Source organism: Saccopteryx bilineata, chromosome 4, assembly GCF_036850765.1.
Source record: "Saccopteryx bilineata isolate mSacBil1 chromosome 4, mSacBil1_pri_phased_curated, whole genome shotgun sequence".
NCBI classification, from domain to species: domain Eukaryota; kingdom Metazoa; phylum Chordata; class Mammalia; order Chiroptera; family Emballonuridae; genus Saccopteryx; species Saccopteryx bilineata.
The window spans coordinates 190,639,051-190,659,022 of record NC_089493.1 but is presented as its reverse complement, the minus strand read 5'-3'; the positions used below and the strand labels follow the sequence as shown (position 1 = coordinate 190,659,022).

Below are 19,972 nucleotides of genomic sequence, written 5' to 3'. Positions count from 1 at the left end.
GTCTCCCATCCCACTGGTGGGCCAGCGTTGCCCCTCTGTCTCCTTTCACTTTATGCCTTGGTTTTATCACCAGCCTTCAGCCCCAGGCCCGGGATGGCTTCAGCCCCACAGGCAGAGAAGACGCCAGCGTGATACTCAGCCACCCCAAATTATTTCCCTAATATACCTTCCGCTGTTTATGGATATGTATAGTTCCATTCCTACGATGTCATTCTTTGACTGAAGGCTTATTCCCTAGACATCTTGGGATGAGAGAATGAAAAGTTCTGGGGCCCTGGCCGGTTGGCTCAGCGGTAGAGCGTCGGCCTAGTGTGCGGAGGACCCGGGTTCGATTCCCGGCCAGGGCACACAGGAGAAGCGCCCATTTGCTTCTCCACCCCTCCGCTGCGCTTTCCTCTCTGTCTCTCTCTTCCCCTCCCGCAGCCGAGGCTCCATTGGAGCAAAGATGGCCTGGGCGCTGGGGATGGCTCTGTGGCCTCTGCCTCAGGCGCTAGAGTGGCTCTGGTCGCAACATGGCGACACCCAGGATGGGCAGAGCATTGCCCCCTGGTGGGCAGAGCGTCGCCCCATGGTGGGCATGCCAGGTGGATCCTGGTCGGGCGCATGCGGGAGTCTGTCTGACTGTCTCTCTCTGTTTCCAGCTTCAGAAAAATGAAAAAAAAAGTTCTGGGCATAAACTTCCTCAACTCCACAGCAACACAACTTGACCCCCTAGAAATGACTAAGGGGTTCTTAGACAGGGGAAGAGAGGAATAAAAACAAATACACAATCTTCTACCCTCCTTCCCACCATGAAAATACCCCTAATCATCCAGCCATCCTCCAGAGAAAGAACACAGACATCAGACAGCTCACTAGATGATGACTGACCTAGTTTCCCCAGCGGGCTCTCCCCATATCAAACCTCTACGGTCCTCCTTTTTTTTTTTTTTTTTTAATGGACTATTTTTCCACAAATTCCTTCCAAGTCAGGCAGATACAAATCTAAGTTCAGAGGCAGGTCTCATGAAACATCCCAGAATCCTGTGCCTCAGCCAGAATTCAGAGCCTGCTCTCACTGAGCGGTCTGATAAGTCTGCTTAGGCATAAATTATACCAAAGGGGGGGGGGAACAACTTTAGAAAAATTACCCTCAACAGGAGGCTTTAAGATATTATCCTCTAGCCTCTTTTCTGTTGCTGGGCAGGGATGGAGAAAGTAGGCTAATCTTAAATGCACCAGAATTGACCAGAAAAGAACAATAAATCTGAGGAATGAATGTGTATCCTCTGCTCTACCTGTGCAGTTACTCAGACTCAGTGTTGCTTTTTCCAGTACCGAGTGGATACAACTAAGCCCTCTCCAGAAACCCACCTTGGCAGAAAGCAGGCAACGAGAATCCGTGCCTTCTCCCTGTACGGATGGAACCCCTGCCCCCACAGCAAGGGCATCTCTCCTCGCTGCGCAGAGCAGGGACTCTCTCTCCCCACCAACCCCCACACTGTGTGTCTTTGGCTTTCATGTTGCTTCATTTACTTTTTTTTTCTGATATATTTATTCCAAATTGTCCCTGGTTTCTGGTGACTTCTAAATGAAAAGAATAGGGTCATTTTATTCTCTAGTCTCCATAATGTACTCAGTGCCCCCACTCTGAAGCCAGGACTCCGGCCCTTCCCTAATCAGCAGCGAGGAGGAAAGTCCTTCTTCTGACTGTTTGGTCCCTTTGTATTCCCAGCAGTGAGGACCCAGCCTGGCTGGTTAGTGCAACCAATTCATCTCGCACCAGATCTGTGTGTTTATGCCTGGACGTACGCTGCCTTTCTTCCGGGGAGTGTGCAGCATCTAGAAGTCGTCCTCTGCTCCCCGTGTTCCTAGGTCTGGGGTGAATTTAGAGCCTTGGGAAGCTGCTTAAATATCAGGTTGCTGCTCCTCCCCAAACCCCTGCCCCACCAAAAATGAGGTGACCGGGCTAGTGTTCATTATCAATCAATATCTGCAGAAACATTCTCTGAGTATTCTCAGCCATGGCGGCCATTTTTAGAACAACCTAGGGACTTTCTAAATATATCATATAATACCCTCATGCCCAGGTTCCAGCCCAGACTAAGTCTCTGGGGCTGAGGCCCAGGCGTTGTTACTTGTAGAGTGTTCTCCACGTGACTCTGACATGCAGCCCAGGTGGGATACTCACTGCTGAGAGCTGGGGATTCCTGGGCAGAGCAAGCCTGCTTTTAAGAGTGCTAGTCTGCTGCGGTGCTGGCAGGAGAAGCACCACACAATAAGGAAGGGGGCAAGCAGAGCTGTCACAGAGCACCGGGGAAGCTCAGAAAAGACTGCAAGCACAGCTGGGGTGGGGGTGGGGGTGGGGGGGGGACCTGGGAGGATGTCCTGAGAAAGTACTGTCGGGGTCCACTGGGAGAAAGGTGCGCCTGCTATACTAAGTAGGGCTCGCTCATCAGTGCTTTTCTCTAGTAAGAATACAGTGTAACAGCACCCACGTCAGGTGTATACATTCTTCCTATCCACTCCTTTCCCTTGGCCTGAATCAGTCTCCCCCTGCTCATATTGTCTTAGATTTCCATCCACTCCCTGGAGTCCTGATGATCATCTTCCCACGATTACACTGTCTTCGTGAAGCGGAACTCACCGCCCTCTGGACTGCAGGCAGCTTGTTGATGTCGTGTAGTCTTTCGGGGTCCAGTGAGGTTTTATTTCTCCCAGGCCCTAACCTAGCCAGTCTTGACCAGTTTGTCCTTCCCACAAAGAGTAACCAGAAAGCCTCTGAAAGCAGATTTTTCCTCTGGGTCTGAGATGCCCCTTCCCCGTGTCACCTGCCAACTTCCTATTCAGCAGTCAGAAAGCCCAGGCCCGTGATCACCTTTGGGAGGCCTTCTTCTGACTCAATCACTCCAACCCCCCACCTCACTTTAGGCTGGGTTGGTGGTTCTCCTTTTTGATTTTCTACAAAATTTTATTCATACTCCTTGGAAGTAGGGGACGGCATCTTCCAGTTTTGAATGTCCAAAGCGTAGCACCAGCCTGACACAGAGTAATCACTAAGCACCTGAACAAGTGTGTGCAATGACTGTGTCCATGGGTGGATGGGTGGGTGGGTGGGTGGATGGATGGGTGGTTGGTTGGGTGGTTGGATGGATGGATGGATGGATGGTTAGACAGATGGATGAAGGGATGGAAGATGGGTGAAAAAGACTGCTTAAATTTACTTTACATCTGATCAATTCAGAGTCTGATGCAATAATAATTAAAAAAAAAGATATGCTAAGCTCTCTATTCTCTGCTGGTGGTATTTTCCCTTTCTTCACATCTGTACTATCACCTACTCATCCTCTTTCATTCTACAACCAAGAGGACAAGGTGCTGTAACTTGTCTTCCAGAACAGGTTTCAAGCAGATCAATAATTAGTCTTTTTTTTGGGGGGGGGGGTTTGGAAGACTGTGACTGCTCCTCTCCAGCCTTCCCTGACTCAGGTCAGTCCTTGCTCCCAGATATGACAGCATCCCTTCTGTTCCCTTGAGACTGGCTCTATTCATAGGAAAACAAAAAAGAAATTCTCCACTTTGCACCCAGGTTGCTTTCAGACCCTGCTTGTTGGATTTCCAGTGTCTCTCCATAAGGTTCTGTGAGGCTTCTTTGTCCTTTGTTACCCACCAGCCTCAGTGATGCTTGTCAGAGCAGAGCGGGCGTGGGGGGGAGGGTGTTGAAAAAATAGATACTAGCTTTGCCTTTGTTTTCACATTTCTCATCCTTCACAAAAAGGTATAGGATAAACTATAGTGTCTCACAAAATCGACTATCTCTTTATCCATTCGGATTATACCCCTAAATTTATGCAGAACAGTCTTCAAAAACATTCATTATTTATTGCACAGATACTACCAGAAACAAAAATGACATAATGTACCCAAAACTCCAACCCTGCAACGTATCTAACTTCTCATTCATCTGTGATCCCTTCACGTCCCTCTACATGCAAATCCCTCGGCGACAGGCAGACAGTTTCTGTCCTGCTTTTTCTGCTAAACATGGCAGATGCATTGGGGGGGGGGGTTGTCTCTGTTTTTGTATATCCTTTGAGGCGGTGTAGGAGAAAGGTTTAGATTTAAACAGACTGAATTCTGGCTTTGCCACTAATTTGCTGTGCAGCCTAAATCTGTTTATTTAAACTCCTTTAAGGCTCGGTTTGTTCATAGGCAACACGGGCATAATAACAATTTATTCCCTGGATCATGGTAAAAAAAACCCAAAACAACCAAAAAACGAATTGACTTCTGTATATAAGGTGCTTTACACAGTGTTTGACTTACAGCAGGTATTCATTAACGTGTGACTCACAAATCACGGTAATATTTTTTAAAGCCGGATCTGTCATGCATTAAAATATAAAGTAAGCATGAATAATTAAGGGAGAACACAAAATTAAATTCAGATAAACTCAACCTTTTGGCTCCACCCCCAGAGCATTGAGTGTTTGTAGTCACTCACCTGAAATGAGTGATAGTTAGGTAAATAAGCTCGAATATAACTGAACTTTATCACTCTCTCACAGATATGTCTGAGCGACCTGCCTCAGATCATACAGACTGTCAGGACTGGGGCTGGAAATAGAACTCACATGTTCTTTAAAGCTGCTAAGAGGTTCTCAGACCCAAATATCACTTTCCCTGTCACCATCCCCGTAACCAATATAGCACGAAAAGCAGACATCATTAATCAACCAAATACTTGTTATGGGATTACACTGGGGGGGCAAGACGGAAGGAAAAAGGACACGTACATGAAGTATCCACATGACGGTCATGACTAACAAAATATTATGCAGAGATAGGCTGAGGCTCAGAGAGGCCATGCCACTGCCCCAAGGCCAGACAGCTAATTAGTGGGTGAAGGTAGAATTTGAGTCCGTGCCTGTGTGTCTCCAAAGTTTATAATCTTTCGATTTAACTCAGTGAAAATCAACAGATATTTTTTGACTGCCCGACTTGTGCCAGGTGCTTGCTGTGTTAGGAGATGGCGGTGACCAGGAGCGAGGTGGCGCTTGCAGTCACGGGGCTCGCTGTCTAGATGAGGAAACACGTAGTTGGAAGGAGAGCAAAGTGTGAACCTACAGTTTTTTTGTGAGCAGTCCATGAAATGAGGACAAGTGAACGGGAGCCTCTACTCTCTGCCCCCAGGTTCGGTTACCCTTGGGTTGAACACGCCCACACAGGGTGATCACCGTTATTGTTCAGCATTACTTCGATGGGAAAATGCACACAGAGTTCTAAACCGATGTGGAAACAATTTGGGGAGCACAACAATACTCCAGGTTGGTACTTGCTTTACAGAGGATGCTTAGTGTAAAAGCAACAGATTTGCCCTTCTCATCAGGGTCTGCTGAGTATAAAAAATTAAATTAGTGTCAGCATGTGTTCAAGCAGAATAATTGAAGATGAGAGGATCAATCAAACCTTGAAGATTAATTATTGAGCATCTGATCCGAGTTCGGCACTCTGCCCAGGCAGCGTGGGAGCAGAGGAGAAATGTAAGGCTGGGTCAGCCCCATGCCTGCGGAGCCTGTAAACTAGATGGAGGAGACCCACTTGAGAGGCTGGGGTGGACACATGTCTGTGGGATGGGCTGGCTGGGTGAGAGATAAGGGGAATTGACCCTGGCTTCAAAAGATAACTGTGGTTTGGATATTCTGGGAGAGTGCGTGGTGGCAATGGGGGGAGTGTGAACCACAGAGGAAGGCACAGGACAAGGTGGGCTTTGAGAAATGACTCGACTACTGAGGCCAAAGGCCAGACTTGGGGGACACTGAGAAATAAGGTCTTGGAGGTAGTTTTGAATGAAAGAACATCTTGTCTTAATCCCCTTTGTATCCCCAAGGCCTAGAATGGTGCCCGACACACAGTAGGTGTCCATTTAATGTTCTGTGAGGTGGTAAGACATTTCCTTAGTTGAAAAATGACAAAATAGGCCCTGGCCAGTTGGCTCAGTGGTAGAGTGCCAGCCCGGGATATGGATGTCCTGGGTTCTATTCCCAGTCAGGGCACACAGGAGAAGCGACCATCTACTTCTCCGTCCCTCCCTCTCCCCCTTTTCTCTCTCTCCTTCTCTTCCCCTCCCACAGCCATGGCTCGATTGGTTTGAGCACATCAGCCAAGGGCACTGAGGATGGCTCCATGGAGCCTCTGTCTGAGGCACTAAAAATAGTTGCAAGCATGGCCCCAGATGGGCAGAACATCAGCCCCCCCCCAGAGGGGGGTTGCCAGGTGGGTCCCAGTTGGGGCACATGCCAAAGTCTGTCTATCTCCCCTCCTCTCACTGGAAGGAAGAATGGAAGGAAGGAAGGAAGGAAGGAAGGAAGGAAGGAAGGAAGGAAGGAAGGAAGGAAAAATAACAACAACAAAGAAGTGCTAGCCCTGTTTCAACATATGCTGACAGGCCTAATAGGACAAGAACAAAAGTGAGACTGCAGATAAATGAGTGCTAAATTCTGTGATAAAACCGAAAGGGGTCAGGATGCTGCAGGGAGAGTGATCAGCTAGGGCGGGAGGGGCCTGGGATGATTTCTGAATGGGAGGGAGAGGCGGCTGGGGTCTCTCTCAGGGAAGGCAAGGTTTGGCTCCGGGCTCCGAGGAATCCCAGTTCAGGTGCTTACGGGGTGAGGCCGGCACCGTAAACCTGAGGCTCCAGTCACCCAGAAAACAACAGGAGGCAGCAGGACTGCGGCTTTGTTAAATAATTTGGAAAGTCGAGCAAAATACATCAGTGGGCTGTTTTCCGGTTATGAACCACTAATTGGAGGCCCTCAGGACAAGCGAAAAAAGAATGGTTTCCAGATGGAGGAAACAGGTCAATGACAAAGAAAGGGGAAAGGACATGACAGTTTGGTGGGACAGGGGGAGAGACTGGCCTCCCTAGAATGCAATGTACCGGCGGAAAACAGTAGGAAATGTGTTTGGAGAGGAACACTAAGTTGAGTTTGAATTCCACATTAGGAAAAAAAAAAAAAAGGTATTAATTAGAGAGTCAAAGATAACTTGAGCGTGTTACATTGCTTGGAGACACTGTGCTGAAATGAAGCGTGTCACCTTCTAACCTGTGCTGCAAAGTCAATTGTTTACCTCTGAGGTTAATGATAGCTAGAAACCTCCCTGAGAAAATGTCCATTCTAGAACGCCTGGGCTGTTTTCTGAAAACGGGCCCGGCGCAGTCCCTGGCTGTCGTCCCCAGACTGCGTGTGACGGCTGGGGCACCACGGACAGAGGTGCGGATCAAAGGCATCTTTGAAAATAAAGCACCTTCTTTCTCACTCAGCGTTTCCACTTAAAGCATTTACATTCGAACCCATTGGGGAAATCAAAAGTTATAGTTCCCCGCAGTAACTGTAACCTGGACCAAACACAGCTATTATTTTTCCCGCTGCTGAGCAGGCTTTTAACTCATGCTCCCAACTGTGACGGCAAGATTTAATTCAGACATTAGGTAGGAAATGCTTGTTGGAGAGCAAGTGGCTGGCCCAGGGAAGGTTCAGTGTAAATGGCCGTTCCTTTCAACTCGTATATTTTTATGCCAGGGTTCCTTCCCTGCAGACAGGAAACCTTCCGCAGCACCCTGGTGGGGTGAGCGGTGAACCGACAGGCGGCCTCCTCCACACCGGCCACCTGCCATGGGCACGCGTTCACGTGCCAGAGCCCAGTTCTGCTCCTGCAGGTGGCCCGTGTGGCCGGAAGGCACTGTTCAGAGCCAGGACTAAGGTGAGAGGTGGAGGCACAAGCCTACGAGGCAAAATTTTAAGAGGCAACATCAAAAAATAAATAAATGAAATAAAACCCCAATAACTGAGACAAATCAATTTTAATGTCCCAGTTAAAAAAATATATATATATATATGCATGGTGAACAAAATATAATATCAAAACATTGGTTATTTGAACCATAATGCATATTATTTTCCTTGATTACTGAATTTGCAGCGGCCCGGTACACTTTGCCCCCACCCCAGGGCCAGGGCCTCACCGGCCTCAGCTGGTCCCGGCCCCGGGCAGAGGCAGGTGGGTGTGGGGTACAGGATGGGAGGGGAGGGACCACAGAGGGGCCCTCGTGGCTCAGGCTGCAGGCAAACTCCTTTCAGCTCTGGTCAAGGCATATAAAGAAATATTGAAAAATACCCCGAGAAGTATCTCTAGTTGGTGCTGATGGAACAGAATGTGTTGGATTAATAATTTTATTGAGGGGAGATCTAGTCAACCATCAACAAAAAGCTGTCTTTTAATTCTCCCGGTGGATCTCCTGAGAATAAACAACCCAAGGACCATCTGGGAAGTGATGCCCGACCACCCACGTTCTGAGCCTGCCAAGTGATGATCGGGTGACAACCGAGCCCCATAGACAGGGCTGTCAAATAGCACAGGTAGACTCCTATGAGCCCCTGAGGTCCTTCCAGCAAGACGGGCCCCTCTGCCCCTGCTCACTCCCAGTCCAGAGCCTGGTCCTGGGTTAATGCATGCTCACGGTGTAGTCCAGAAAGGGCCACCGTGCTCATTGGGTAGGTTACGTTCACCTCCTGATCGATTGGAGCGGTTCATAGTATGGAACCCTCTAGAAAGGCTAGCCAGCTGTCTGTGGATTTTGTAGTTTTAACTGGAAAAAGCAGAGGAAACCCCTCCCCTATCAGCGACCCTTCATGCCGCATCCGATGTTCTTTGGGGAAACTGCTCCCCCACAAAATGCATTCCCTGCAAGTGGGCAATCTTCCTTTACATACATATATCAAAAATAATCTTCTCTTTTATTTTGAAATGTTAGACTGAAAGGTTGCAGAAATTGTACAGAAAGTTCCTATGTACCACTTCGTCCAGCTTCCCTTAATGGTAACGTAACCAGAGCCCAATGATCACGCCAGGAAATTCACGATGGTACAATGCTGTGACCTAAACAACAGACCCTATTCTAATTTAGCCAGTTTTCCTTTTAACGGCCATTTTTCTGGTCCATGATCCAATTCAGGACCCTACATTGAATTTAGCTGTCACGGTTCCTAAGTCCCCTCCAATATGTGGTGGGGCCTCAGACTTCTGTCATCTTTCATATGACCTTCACTTCTGAAGAGCACTAGTCTGTTATCTTGTAGCGTACCCCACAGTTGTGGTTTGTTGAATGCTCTCTAGTGATGAGATCCAGGCTGTGCATTTGGGGCACGATTCCCCACGTAAGTGGTATTGTGTGTGCCCTTCTCGGCACGTCTGATCAAGAGGCACGTGATGCTGATGCGTGTCCCTCTGGCGACGCCCCTTCCATCACTTGGTTAGGGTGGTTGCACGTCAGCTTTCTCCGCTGGAACGTTACTCTCTCTTTTCTTGTGTCCTTGATAAGTGGATACCCTGGGAAGATACCTTGAGACTATGTAAATATCCTGTTTCTCATCAGACTTTTGCCCAACAAGTTTTGGAATCCATTGATGGTTCTTCCTTGTAACAATGACTACTGGGATGTCTGCCTAATCAAAATGAATTTTTTAAAAATCATCTTTAAACCCTATTTAAGGCCAAAACTGACTGAGGGGAAAGGTAATTAACTCCCCATACAATGTGCCTTCCCCGCGGCTGCGTGGGTGCGGCCTCTGGTTCAGGCACGGCAAGTCCACGGTGCCCGAGTCACTGTCCCCACGCCTCACCTGTGCAGGACTCGCTTTCTCACGAGCCTGTTGTGAGTCCTCCAAACTCTCGGCACTGCTAGGAGAGAAGCCATTGCCAGTCAAGAAGAACCGTGGCTGCGAATGATAACTGTTTCTGCATCTCTACTCGCGGTGGGGTGTTGAGGTGTTTAGTCCGCTTTAAACACTGTGACCTCCCTGGAGCACCCCCTCTTTGCTGGTCCCGTGAGAGCCTGCAGACAGCGGCAGACCCGGGGCTGCTGGGGAGAAGAGACGTGCACAGGCAGCTCCCCCGGGGCCTTTGGCTTTTTCTTGTTGATTGCAATTCCTTTGAGTTCCAGGAGATGATGTGTCAGCATCTTTATCAGCTGGCTCTCGAGGAAGAAAATAATAAAGGCCTGGATAGACGGTGTTCGCCAATTCTGCATGCGAGGGCTCCCCGTGTGGTGGGTGCCAAGCTGCCAGTGCGACAGCGCTGGACTCAGAGTCGAGAGGAGACGGGCGTTCGCAGAGCATTAAGTAGCATTTCCACCACACACACACACACAACAGATGTGAGAATCAAGCGCGGTCAGGTCATTAGGAAGTGAGGCACTTTGAGGATCTACTTGTGACCTCTGGTTTTAATTTAGTTTATCTAATTATGGATATTTATATACATTTTGACTGATGGCAGTTATTTAACAAATAACTCACCAAATTCCTAACATTGAACACTCACTTCTCGCGCGCCAGTGTGTGCGGGCCTCGGCCTACCACCGGCTACAGGTGATTATTATGAGTCCTGAAGTCCTGGGTCCCCAAAGGAGCCCCTGAGAAGGCAGTGTTCCTCCAGTCCCTCCAGGAACACTTAGGAGGCCCAGATGCCTGGCAGGGGACGGCTTTGCTCCAGCGGGTGCATCTACTGCGTTTTCAGAAACAGCGCTCAGAAGCACCAGGTGCTGCTGGCCTGGTGGGAAAGCTCCCACCCTCACCCCCACCCCCCCCACCCCCACCCCCCCACCCCCACCCCCACCCCCCCCCCACCCCCCCACCCCCCCCTCGTGGGAAGGGGCAGAGTCCTTCCTGGGCTCGGTGCATGTTTGCCACTCCCCCAGAGGCCACGTGGCCTGTGTTCCCTTAGGAGACTGGCAGGGAGGTGTGAGAAGGAGCCAGGGCAGGGGCCGTGCACAGGAAGGAGGAGCGGTGAGGGGAGGAGGAAAGCCACGCCCCCTAAGTACAGACTACGTGCCCGGTATGGGGCTGTTTTCACTCATGTTCTGGTTCCCGGGAATCCCGACTGCCTGGGGAAATCGCGTCTTCCCAAGGTTGCCCAGGCAGGAAGAGGCGGAGCTGGGGTGTCTTCCTGCCCTGCTCACCACCTCCGCCCCGGTGTGGAGCACAGGGCCCATGATAGGCGCTCGGCGGTGTCTGAGGGATGAATACACAAAGGTAGCCTGACTCCAGAGCGCGCGCTCGTCCCTCCACTGAGGCCACGACGCTGGGGAAGGTGTGCGTGCAAAGTGGTGGCAGGCACCGGTGTGCCAGGGGTCGCTGACTTTGGAGTGAGGTGGGGTGATTCCCTCACATATCCGCCTTTCGCCCACTCTCTGACCTCGGGAGGGTCACCTAGCTTCTCTCTGAGGCTTGGCTTCCTCGCTCATAAAATGGGATACTAAAAACCTACCTTGCCGTGTGGTGGCCAGAAACAATTATGATTTTCGGGGAAAGGCTCTGCGGGCTAGAAGGTGCCGGGGAAGAAAGCGTACCACATGTCACCATCCGCGACCTCATAATGTCATCCCATCGGCCCAGCGAAGGCACATTTAATGCCGTGGAGGCAGAGGAAGAGCAAAGGGGAATAAAGAAAATGGCCTTGGACATCGCAAGAGGGTTTGATCTATTTCGACTTCAAGGTGGGGGATTCATTAGCAGCTCCCTGCTTGGAACGCACCACTGACAAAGAATTTCAGCCTCGTCTCCCTGCCTTTTATTTAAAATACGAGAGAGCAGATAGGTTAGAAGAAAACCTGCTGCTTTTGCACGGTGATATTGATTCCCGGGAATTAGATGGTAATGCAAAGAGGAGGCATGAGCCTCCCTTCAACCCTGCATGAGGCAGGCTGCGGAGGACTCTGGGAAAGCGTAGCCCTCGGGGTGGTCGTGGGGGATGCACTTCGGAAGGCGGCCGAGTGCAGAGCTGTGGAGTCTGCTCCTTTCACACGTAGCGGGTTGAGGCGGTTCTGGACCGAGAACACCCCCAGTCAGACTACTCCCTGTGCACGCTGTAGCCCCTTACTCTTTTCACCCACTGGGGCCCTAACCTAACAGAGCTGAAGATGCTCTCGCCGTTTTACTGTCAACGCCTAGTCCTCTGTAAGGGAGGGGCATGCCTGGAAGTGCGAGTGTGTGTATTTGTGTATTAAGAAGTCCATGCTGCCCTGGCCAGTTGGCGCAGTGGTAGAGCACTGGCCGGGCATGTGGATGTCCTGGGTTTGATTCCTGGTCAGGGCTCACAGGAGAAGCAAACATCTGCTTTTCTACCCTTCCTCCTCTCCCTTCTCTTTCTCTCTCTTCTCCTCCTGCAGCCATGGCTTGATTGGTTCGAGTGCCTCGGCACTGAGCACTGAGGACGGCTCTGTGGAGCCTCTGCCTCAGGACTAAAAATAGCTCAGATGCAAACATGGCCCTAGATGGGCAGAACATCAGTCCCAGAGGTGGGTTGTCAGGTGGATCCTGGTCAGGGCACATGGAGGAGTCTGTCTCTCTATTTCCCCTCCTCTCACTTGGAAAAATAAAAATACATGCACCAAACATTAGACATGCATATTCAACATGTGGACAAATTGCTCATAGCAGCATAGCAGGTGGGGGAGGTAGAGGAAAGGGCAGCAGAAAACAGAGATGAAAGAAACACACACAGGAAGTAAGAAAGGGCCTTGTACAGACCAAGGAGGATAATGTGTCACAAACTGAATGATCCCGACATCCAAGGAAGGCAAACAGAGGAAGAAGCATACATATCCTCTTAGACTCAGAGCAGAAGACGCAAGGGAGAAATCAGGCCCTGCCATTGATTTGGGTAAATCATATTCATTCGTGTATTCACTCCTTCAACAGATAGCTTTGTGTGCCCGCCTGGGGGCAGGGGGCCTGATAAGGGCAGGGCAGGGGGGCAGGGCAGGGGAGGTCGATCTCTCTCATCAGGGCTCTCCTGGCTCCCACAGACAGGTAAGTCCACAGAGGATGACACGCAGGTGCTACACAGAGCAGGCCGTAAGCTGTTCCTGGGACCACAAGACAGGAGTGCTAAGAGGATTAAAGGAGACTTTCTGGGGGAGAGTGACATTTCATCTGACTTCTGAAGGTTAGGTGGGATTTAGCTGGGTGGAGAGTGGAGGAGGTGCGCTCTGGCAGTGCCAAGAGCACCCGCACGCACAGCCCACGAGCGAGGCGGTGCGGGGCATGTGAGGGAGCGAAAGAATTGTGATGGCGCAGGAGGGTAGAGAGGAAAGGGGGAACTGGTCAGCGGCCAGGCTGAAAGGGTAGGCTCTGGGAAGCTGGGGAAGGGAGGCTTGCTCTCTGAGCCTCTGGGCTCAGAGCCTGGCAGGGGACACACACAGGGGCGTGTCGCACAGCAATCAGTGCTATAATATCAGTCTGAACCCACAGTTATGACAATGCAGAGGGGGAAGTCCTTAAACCTGCCTGGAGGTGGGGGGTGGGGGGTGGGGGGTGGGGAAGATTTCAGAAAGGAAGTATTATCCTAGCCGAACCCAAAAGGAGTTTAGCTTCCTAATGGCACAGAAAGGGTGGGGCCTGGGAAGGGCATCCCAAGCAAGAGAACATGCAAATCCCTCCCTGTCAGTGATGAGCCCAGATATCAGAACCCCCCAAACCAGTCAGCACTAAGAGAGGGCTCTATTGAAACCCTCAGGTTCAGTCGATGGACTCCAAGGGGTTATTATTGAAAAGCGGATTCCGTGCGTTCTCTACATCCGTGATGCAGACACAACCAACGCCATCTCCTCTTCAGAACCACGCACGAGTCATCTCCGCCCGCCTGGCGACTGGGAAGCGAGTACAAGGCGACATGCCTTTCCATTACAGGAATAAAACCCAGAAACAGAGAAGCCTCTTTTCAGGGGGTGGAAAACCAGTCCCTCCAGGTCTGATGCAAACTTAAATTTTATGAGCTCCCCAGCAGCCGGCAGGGCACAGAGCAGAGCGTGAAACCGACTTTCAAAGTAACCTAAGTTGACACCTGGGGGGTGGGGGTGGGGAGATAAGTCAGACCTGTCATCCTTCACCTGAGCCTGTCTCTCTCGTATGCTAAGTGCGACCCAAACAAGCTGGGTGAGGGAATTTAACACTATCATTAAAGAAGTATTGGCCCTGGCTGGTTGGCTCAGCGGTAGAGCGTCGGCCTGGCGTGCAGGGGACCCGGGTTCGATTCCCGGCCAGGGCACATAGGAGAAGTGCCCATTTGCTTCTCCACCCCCACCCCCCTCCTTCCTCTCTGTCTCTCTGCCTCTCTCTTCCCCTCCCGCAGCCAAGGCTCCATTGGAGCAAAGATGGCCTGGGCGCTGGGGATGGCTCCTTGGCCTCTGCCCCAGGCGCTAGAGTGGCTCTGGTCGCGGCAGAGCATCGCCCTCTGGTTGGCAGAGCGTCGCCCCTGGTGGGCGTGCCAGGTGGATCCCGGTTGGGCGCATGCGGAGTCTGTCTGACTGTCTCTCCTTGTATCCAGCTTCAAGAAAAAAAAAAAAAAAGTATCAACACCCAGGCTCAGGCGGTCACATTGCCCTGAGTCACGGGCCACCCGGGGTTCCAATGAATGAGGTCATAACAGGAAAACAGCTTCCTCAGGCCAGGTCTGCTGCGGCTGGGGTGTAATTATCTATAATTATCGGAACAATGACAGCCTACCAAAGACAAGCATTCCTTACCACCCCCCCCAAATATACAATGCACTCCCCTCCCCCAAAAAGGAACCTTAGCATCCTGCACTATAATTACAAAACTTCCACACGTGGTTCTGCCCCTGGAAACGATTCTGGCAGGTAGATACCATCCTTGCTTGGGGGGGGGGGGAGGTGAGTTGTTCCCAAAAAATGAATGGCTATTCTGACATCAAGCAGAGAGGATTCTAACAACTGAAAGCAAACAAAAAATATTCAGGACTTTCACCCTGGGAGCCTTTTATATATTTTTTTCCTTTTTCTCCTTCATTTCCAATTTTGGGAAGTGGGTGTCTGTAGAAACCGAACAGCCCATCTGATGGTCTGTGTTTTCAAAGTCAGCTCTTTGCACCGGCCATGTCCCCACTGCCGCATGAGAACGGATTTATGAGTGCCAATGAAGGGTTTGAAGAGCTTGCCATTTTACGGTTTATTAAATGCCATATTGGAAGATGCTAGGTTTTATAGAGTGGAAAGGGCTCTTCAATTAAGAAAGTAAAGGACTGAGGATGAGCCCAACTGTTCTTCTATTTCCAGGGAATACTGAAGATGAGTGAAAAAAAAAAAATTAGGTCATATCAGAGTAGCGGTTCTTCGCGTGTGGTCCCTGGACCAGTGGCGTGCACATCATGCTGAGAACTTCTTAGAAAAATAAATGATCGGGCCCCCTCGTTCCACACTTGATGATCAGAAATCTGTTTTAATAACCCCTTCAAGTCACTTGGATGCCTGCTCAAATTTCAGACCTTCTGCACTGGAGCTGTGGTTCTCCGCCCTGACTGCCTGTTACCATCACCTGGTAAACTTGTCATTGAAATGTCCCTTCCCCCCACCCCCACCCCCGACCTCACACCAATGAAATCAGAAGAGCTAGGACTGCAGCCCAGGCACAGCTGCTCTTAAAAAGCAGCCTGGGGATGTAAATGTGCAGCCAGAGTGGATGGCCATGATGACCTACAGCGAGAGAGGTTTGGATTGGAGACTTGGGACTTGCAGTTTAGTTCAAAGCAATGATGGCGACTGAATTAATCTCTATCAGAGAAAAGGCTCTCGAGAAGAGGACAGACTTCCATCCTCAGGAGCTGGAGAGGTTAGATGTGAAGCCCCGAAAGCATCAGAACCTTGTACTACACCCCGTGGTAAGAATAGTATGCAATCCTGCAAAGACAGGTCCTCCCCCTGGGAGAAGGACCGGGCTAGTCCCTACAGCCAGGAGGCATCATAAAAGCAGTGCACTTGAAGACAGAAAAGAGTGACACCACGCCTCCCACACACCGCATGTCCAGATGCCACAGTCCCTCTGCGGGAGCTCGGAGCCTCCCACTCACTTGAAGCCCCAAGTGCCCAGGGGGCGTGGGGACAGCAGCCTCCTCTCACCAGTGGCTGGTGTTACCAGATGTGCAAGCTGATGACAACCTGTCCTGAGAGAGAGAACGGTAGGAGGTCACTCCCAGGGGATGGGCAGAGTCTCAGCATCACAGCTGTCATCCCACTCAAATCAAGAAATTGGCAGTTAGCCCATGATAAGTGTGTTCCTCAGACTGGTTCCTCTGACATAAGTCCTAAGAATCCATGGTCACCCCCAACTGTGAAAAAGGGATTTGAGCATTACTGAGATGTGAGAAACAGTGCAAATTCCTTTCGATGCGAAGAGGCAACGTTCTGTATATAATGTTTCTGGAGAAATGATGGGCCAGTCTTCACGTGCCTCCATTGTGAGAGTAAGACCAAACTCTCCCTTAAAAAGTTAAAAAAAAAAAAAAAGATCAAATACTAAAGACCAGAGCCAGTTCAATAACTGGCTGGTGAATGTAGGTATGAAAACACCACCAATATCATCACATCATCACGGAGTGAATCTGGACTATCCAAGCTTTTGGTATTATACTCTTCGCGTGTGGTCCCTGGACCAGTGGCGTGCACATCATGCTGAGAACTTCTTAGAAAAATAAACTCTTCCCCTGCCTACCTCTGCCCCTTCCCCTGAAGTCAATCTCTGCCTAGTCACTCCGCCAGCCAAAGCCTCCTCCCTGGTGTTCCAGCAGCCAAGCCGGCTCTGCCCACATCACTCCCCAAGTAAAGGAGTGAGGATAGAGAGAAAACAAGAAGGAAAAGACCAGGCTTCCATTCCCCCAATGCCTATAATCATGCAGACTTTGGAGTCTGACCAACCTCCGTTTGAATTTTGACCATGCAATTTATTTGCTGTCTGCAGTTAAATGTTAAGCTTATGAATTTCAGGTTTTTCATCTGTAAAGTGGGAACAATAATCTTTAGCACTGATTAGGGTAAGCAGAAATAAGGTATGGATTGCATTTAACACAGTGCCTAGAAAACAGCCAATAGAAGAGCAGCAGCTGTGATCATTAATTATTCACCCTTGAACACCCAGCTAAAGCTTCACTTCCTTTGTGAAGGCTTCCTTGACAAAAATGCTATAGACACACACACACCCCCCCCCACACTCACTCACTCACACTCAAAGTCTTTGTAGCTCCAGTATTCCTAACATGCATCCAGATTTTAGTTATTATATTGTATTGCAATTGCTCATTTACATGTCTATAATCGTTTTCTTAAGAAAAGAGACCATGCCTTTGTGTCCCCAATTCCTGGCACACACCTGGTACATTATGTGTACAAATGAGTGTGGGAATGAATGAATGGATGAAGAAGGTTTCTGCATTTTCCTAGCAATGAGATAAGAAGAAGCTTAATTAGGACGGTGAAATGAAAAGGACAACACAGAGAAGAGACACAGAAAGAAACTGATAGTGATGGTTGACTATGGCATATGAGCAGTAGAGGAATACTGTTCTGCCAAGTTTTCTAATTCTAGTTGCTCACAGGTGCCGCTCATCCTGAAAGCCCTCCTCTGAGGATTTTCTTGGGGTGAGGTGTGTGTGTGGGGGAGGAATGCTCACACAAATACTTGGAAAAGACTTATTGGTTGTTTGGTCATATCCTGTCCTCTGAAACCAGTCCATCCAGAGGGCAGACACCTCCTGGACATTACTCCTGAGCAATCTGCTCATCCAGAACGAGTCCTAGCCATTTTCACCATCGTAGGAGATAACTGGAGGAAAAAAACCAAATTAAACTAGCAAAGAAAGCAGGTAAGGGTTTTTTTTCGCTTGGCCATGTCGGCCTAGAGCAGGGGTCCCCAAACTACGGCCCGCGGGCGGAGGCCATTTATCCGGCCACTGCCGCACTTCTGGAAGGGGCACCTCTTTCATTGGTGGTCAGTGAGAGGAGCACATTGACCATCTCATTAGCCAAAAGCAGGCCCAGAGTTCCCATTGAAATACTGGTCAAGTTTGTTGATTTAAATTTACTTGTTCTTTATTTTAAATATTGTATTTGTTCCCGTTTTGCTTTTTTACTTTAAAATAAAATATGTGCAGTGTGCATAGGGATTTGTTCATAGTATTTTTATAGTCCAGCCCCCCAACAGTCTGAGGGACAGTGAACTGGCCCCCTGTGTAAAAAGTTTGGGGACCCCTGGCCTAGAGGAAACTCCCTCTCCTGCCCCTGCAAACCAGGCTTGCGTAACGGACGAGTCACGTACAGAGCCTGTGCCAGGTCTTGCCCACAGTATGAGAAGGACTGTTCAGAAAGAAACACGCCAATAAAACGCTCCACGCTTCACCCCAGTCCCCACGCCATCGGCCATCGCTCACAGCCGTGGGGGCCGGCACACCACCAGAAAAGCAGGCCCGCCCGGCAAGCCTTTGACTTGCGTCTTTAGACTTCAGATGCTATGCATCTGAAGCGTCAGTGTTTGAGAGCGTTAATGAGCTGGGCCCCGGCCTGAGTCCAGGACGCCGGCATCCCCGCGAGGACTCACCACGTCCTGACCGCTGAGCACCTCCAGGATGCTGTTGAGCAGCTCCACGCAGTACTTCTTCTCCTGCACCTGGTGCTGCGTCTCATCCCTCTGCTCCAGCAGCTCCTTCAGCTCCTTGGTGATGACAGGGAGCAGGATGTCCCGGCATTCTGGAAGGAGGGCAGTCCAGAGGCTTTTGAGCTTCCTCATTGTATCGCTTACTTTCTTATTTTTAGATAACGTGTCATTGAATAGAGCATTTGTGACTATATTCCCCTTCTAAAAATGTAAATATGGAAGATTAGCTTAAGACTCCCACAGAAGGCCATTCACAGTTCTGGCCCCTTCCCCAATCTGCCAGGACTGGCCATCAAAACAGAGCTATGGAATAGTTAAGTCCACCTATTTTTCTTCTTTTATGAGTGAGAGGAGGGGAGAAAGAGAGACAGACTCCCACATGCGCCCCCACCAGGATCCAACCGGCAACCATAGTCTGGGGTGGATTGCCCCTCTGGAGCCATGCTTGCAACAGAGCTATTTTTAGTGCCTAAGGCAGAGGCTCCACAAAGCCATCCTCAGAGCCCAGGGCTGATGCGCTAAAATCAATCAAGCCATAGCTGCGGGAAGAGAAGAGAGAGGGGGGGGGGGGGAGAAGGAGGAAGAAAGGTAGAGAAGCAGATGGTCACTTCTACTGTGTGCCCTGACTGGAAATTGAACCTGGGACATTTAATACATAGGACCAATGCTGTACCCCTGAGCCAACTGGCCAGGGCCTTTTTATTTTATTTTTTTTCTTAAAAGTTCATTCTGTTGGTATTTCAGTTGACATTCCATTACAAGGATATGAATTCCAGAGAAAAAAACAGTTTGGTGATTTTAGATAATAATAAAGACATCCTTGGGAAGTCATTAAACTTTAAATTTTACTTAAAATGGAGCTAAATTAGTCAATTCTCATGGGAAGGTCTAATACTGAGCTCTCCATCCTAGAGGTATCTAAGCAGTTAGGTAACCACCTACGGATAGGATAAGTGGGTATTCAAAGTAGCCAAGGAAGGGCTGAACTGAATGATTGGTAAACCCCATCGAATATTCTACGATTCCATAAAACACAGGGTTCAGAGGAAGTAGCGGGAAGAAGGATACATCTGCTGGATGGGAAGGCGGTGGACGTGTTTACACTGCTTCCAAACCAGTGTGGTTGTGGGAGCTGCGGGCCAGGCTCCGGCAGGAGCCGTGGTTGATCAATCTGCTTCCCAGTCATCTGCTTCCCAGATGATCAAAACCAGCAACCCCACAAGACAAAGGCGCTTGGAGCGGAGTGAGGTTTTAGCTGAGGAAGCCATTAATAACGTGGCCTGGTTTTTTTTTTCAGGAAGTACTTTTGTCTTCTTGTTAACCATGATTTCTCAGAAATGCCTGGCTCTTCTGTTTTGAGATGCAATAATTTTTCTCATTTGTAATTGGAGCTGTGAAATTATATTAGTCTGTAAAGCTTCAGGAAGCAGCATCTCTAAATTGTGGCTTGATTGTCAAGCAAACAACCAACAAATGATTTAAAAGATAAA

General features: G+C 49.6%; 1 protein-coding gene across 2 annotated transcripts in view; it reads right to left on the bottom strand.

The window, feature by feature from the left end:
• The window catches only part of DOCK2 (dedicator of cytokinesis 2), a 395,036-nt gene that overhangs the window by 233,395 nt on the left and 141,669 nt on the right, over positions 1–19,972 (bottom strand). For both annotated transcript variants that reach the window (XM_066273230.1, XM_066273231.1), the window contains exon 26: positions 18,426–18,574. In XM_066273230.1, the coding sequence (XP_066129327.1) occupies positions 18,426–18,574 (149 nt within the window). The remainder of the gene's footprint in view (positions 1–18,425; positions 18,575–19,972) is intronic.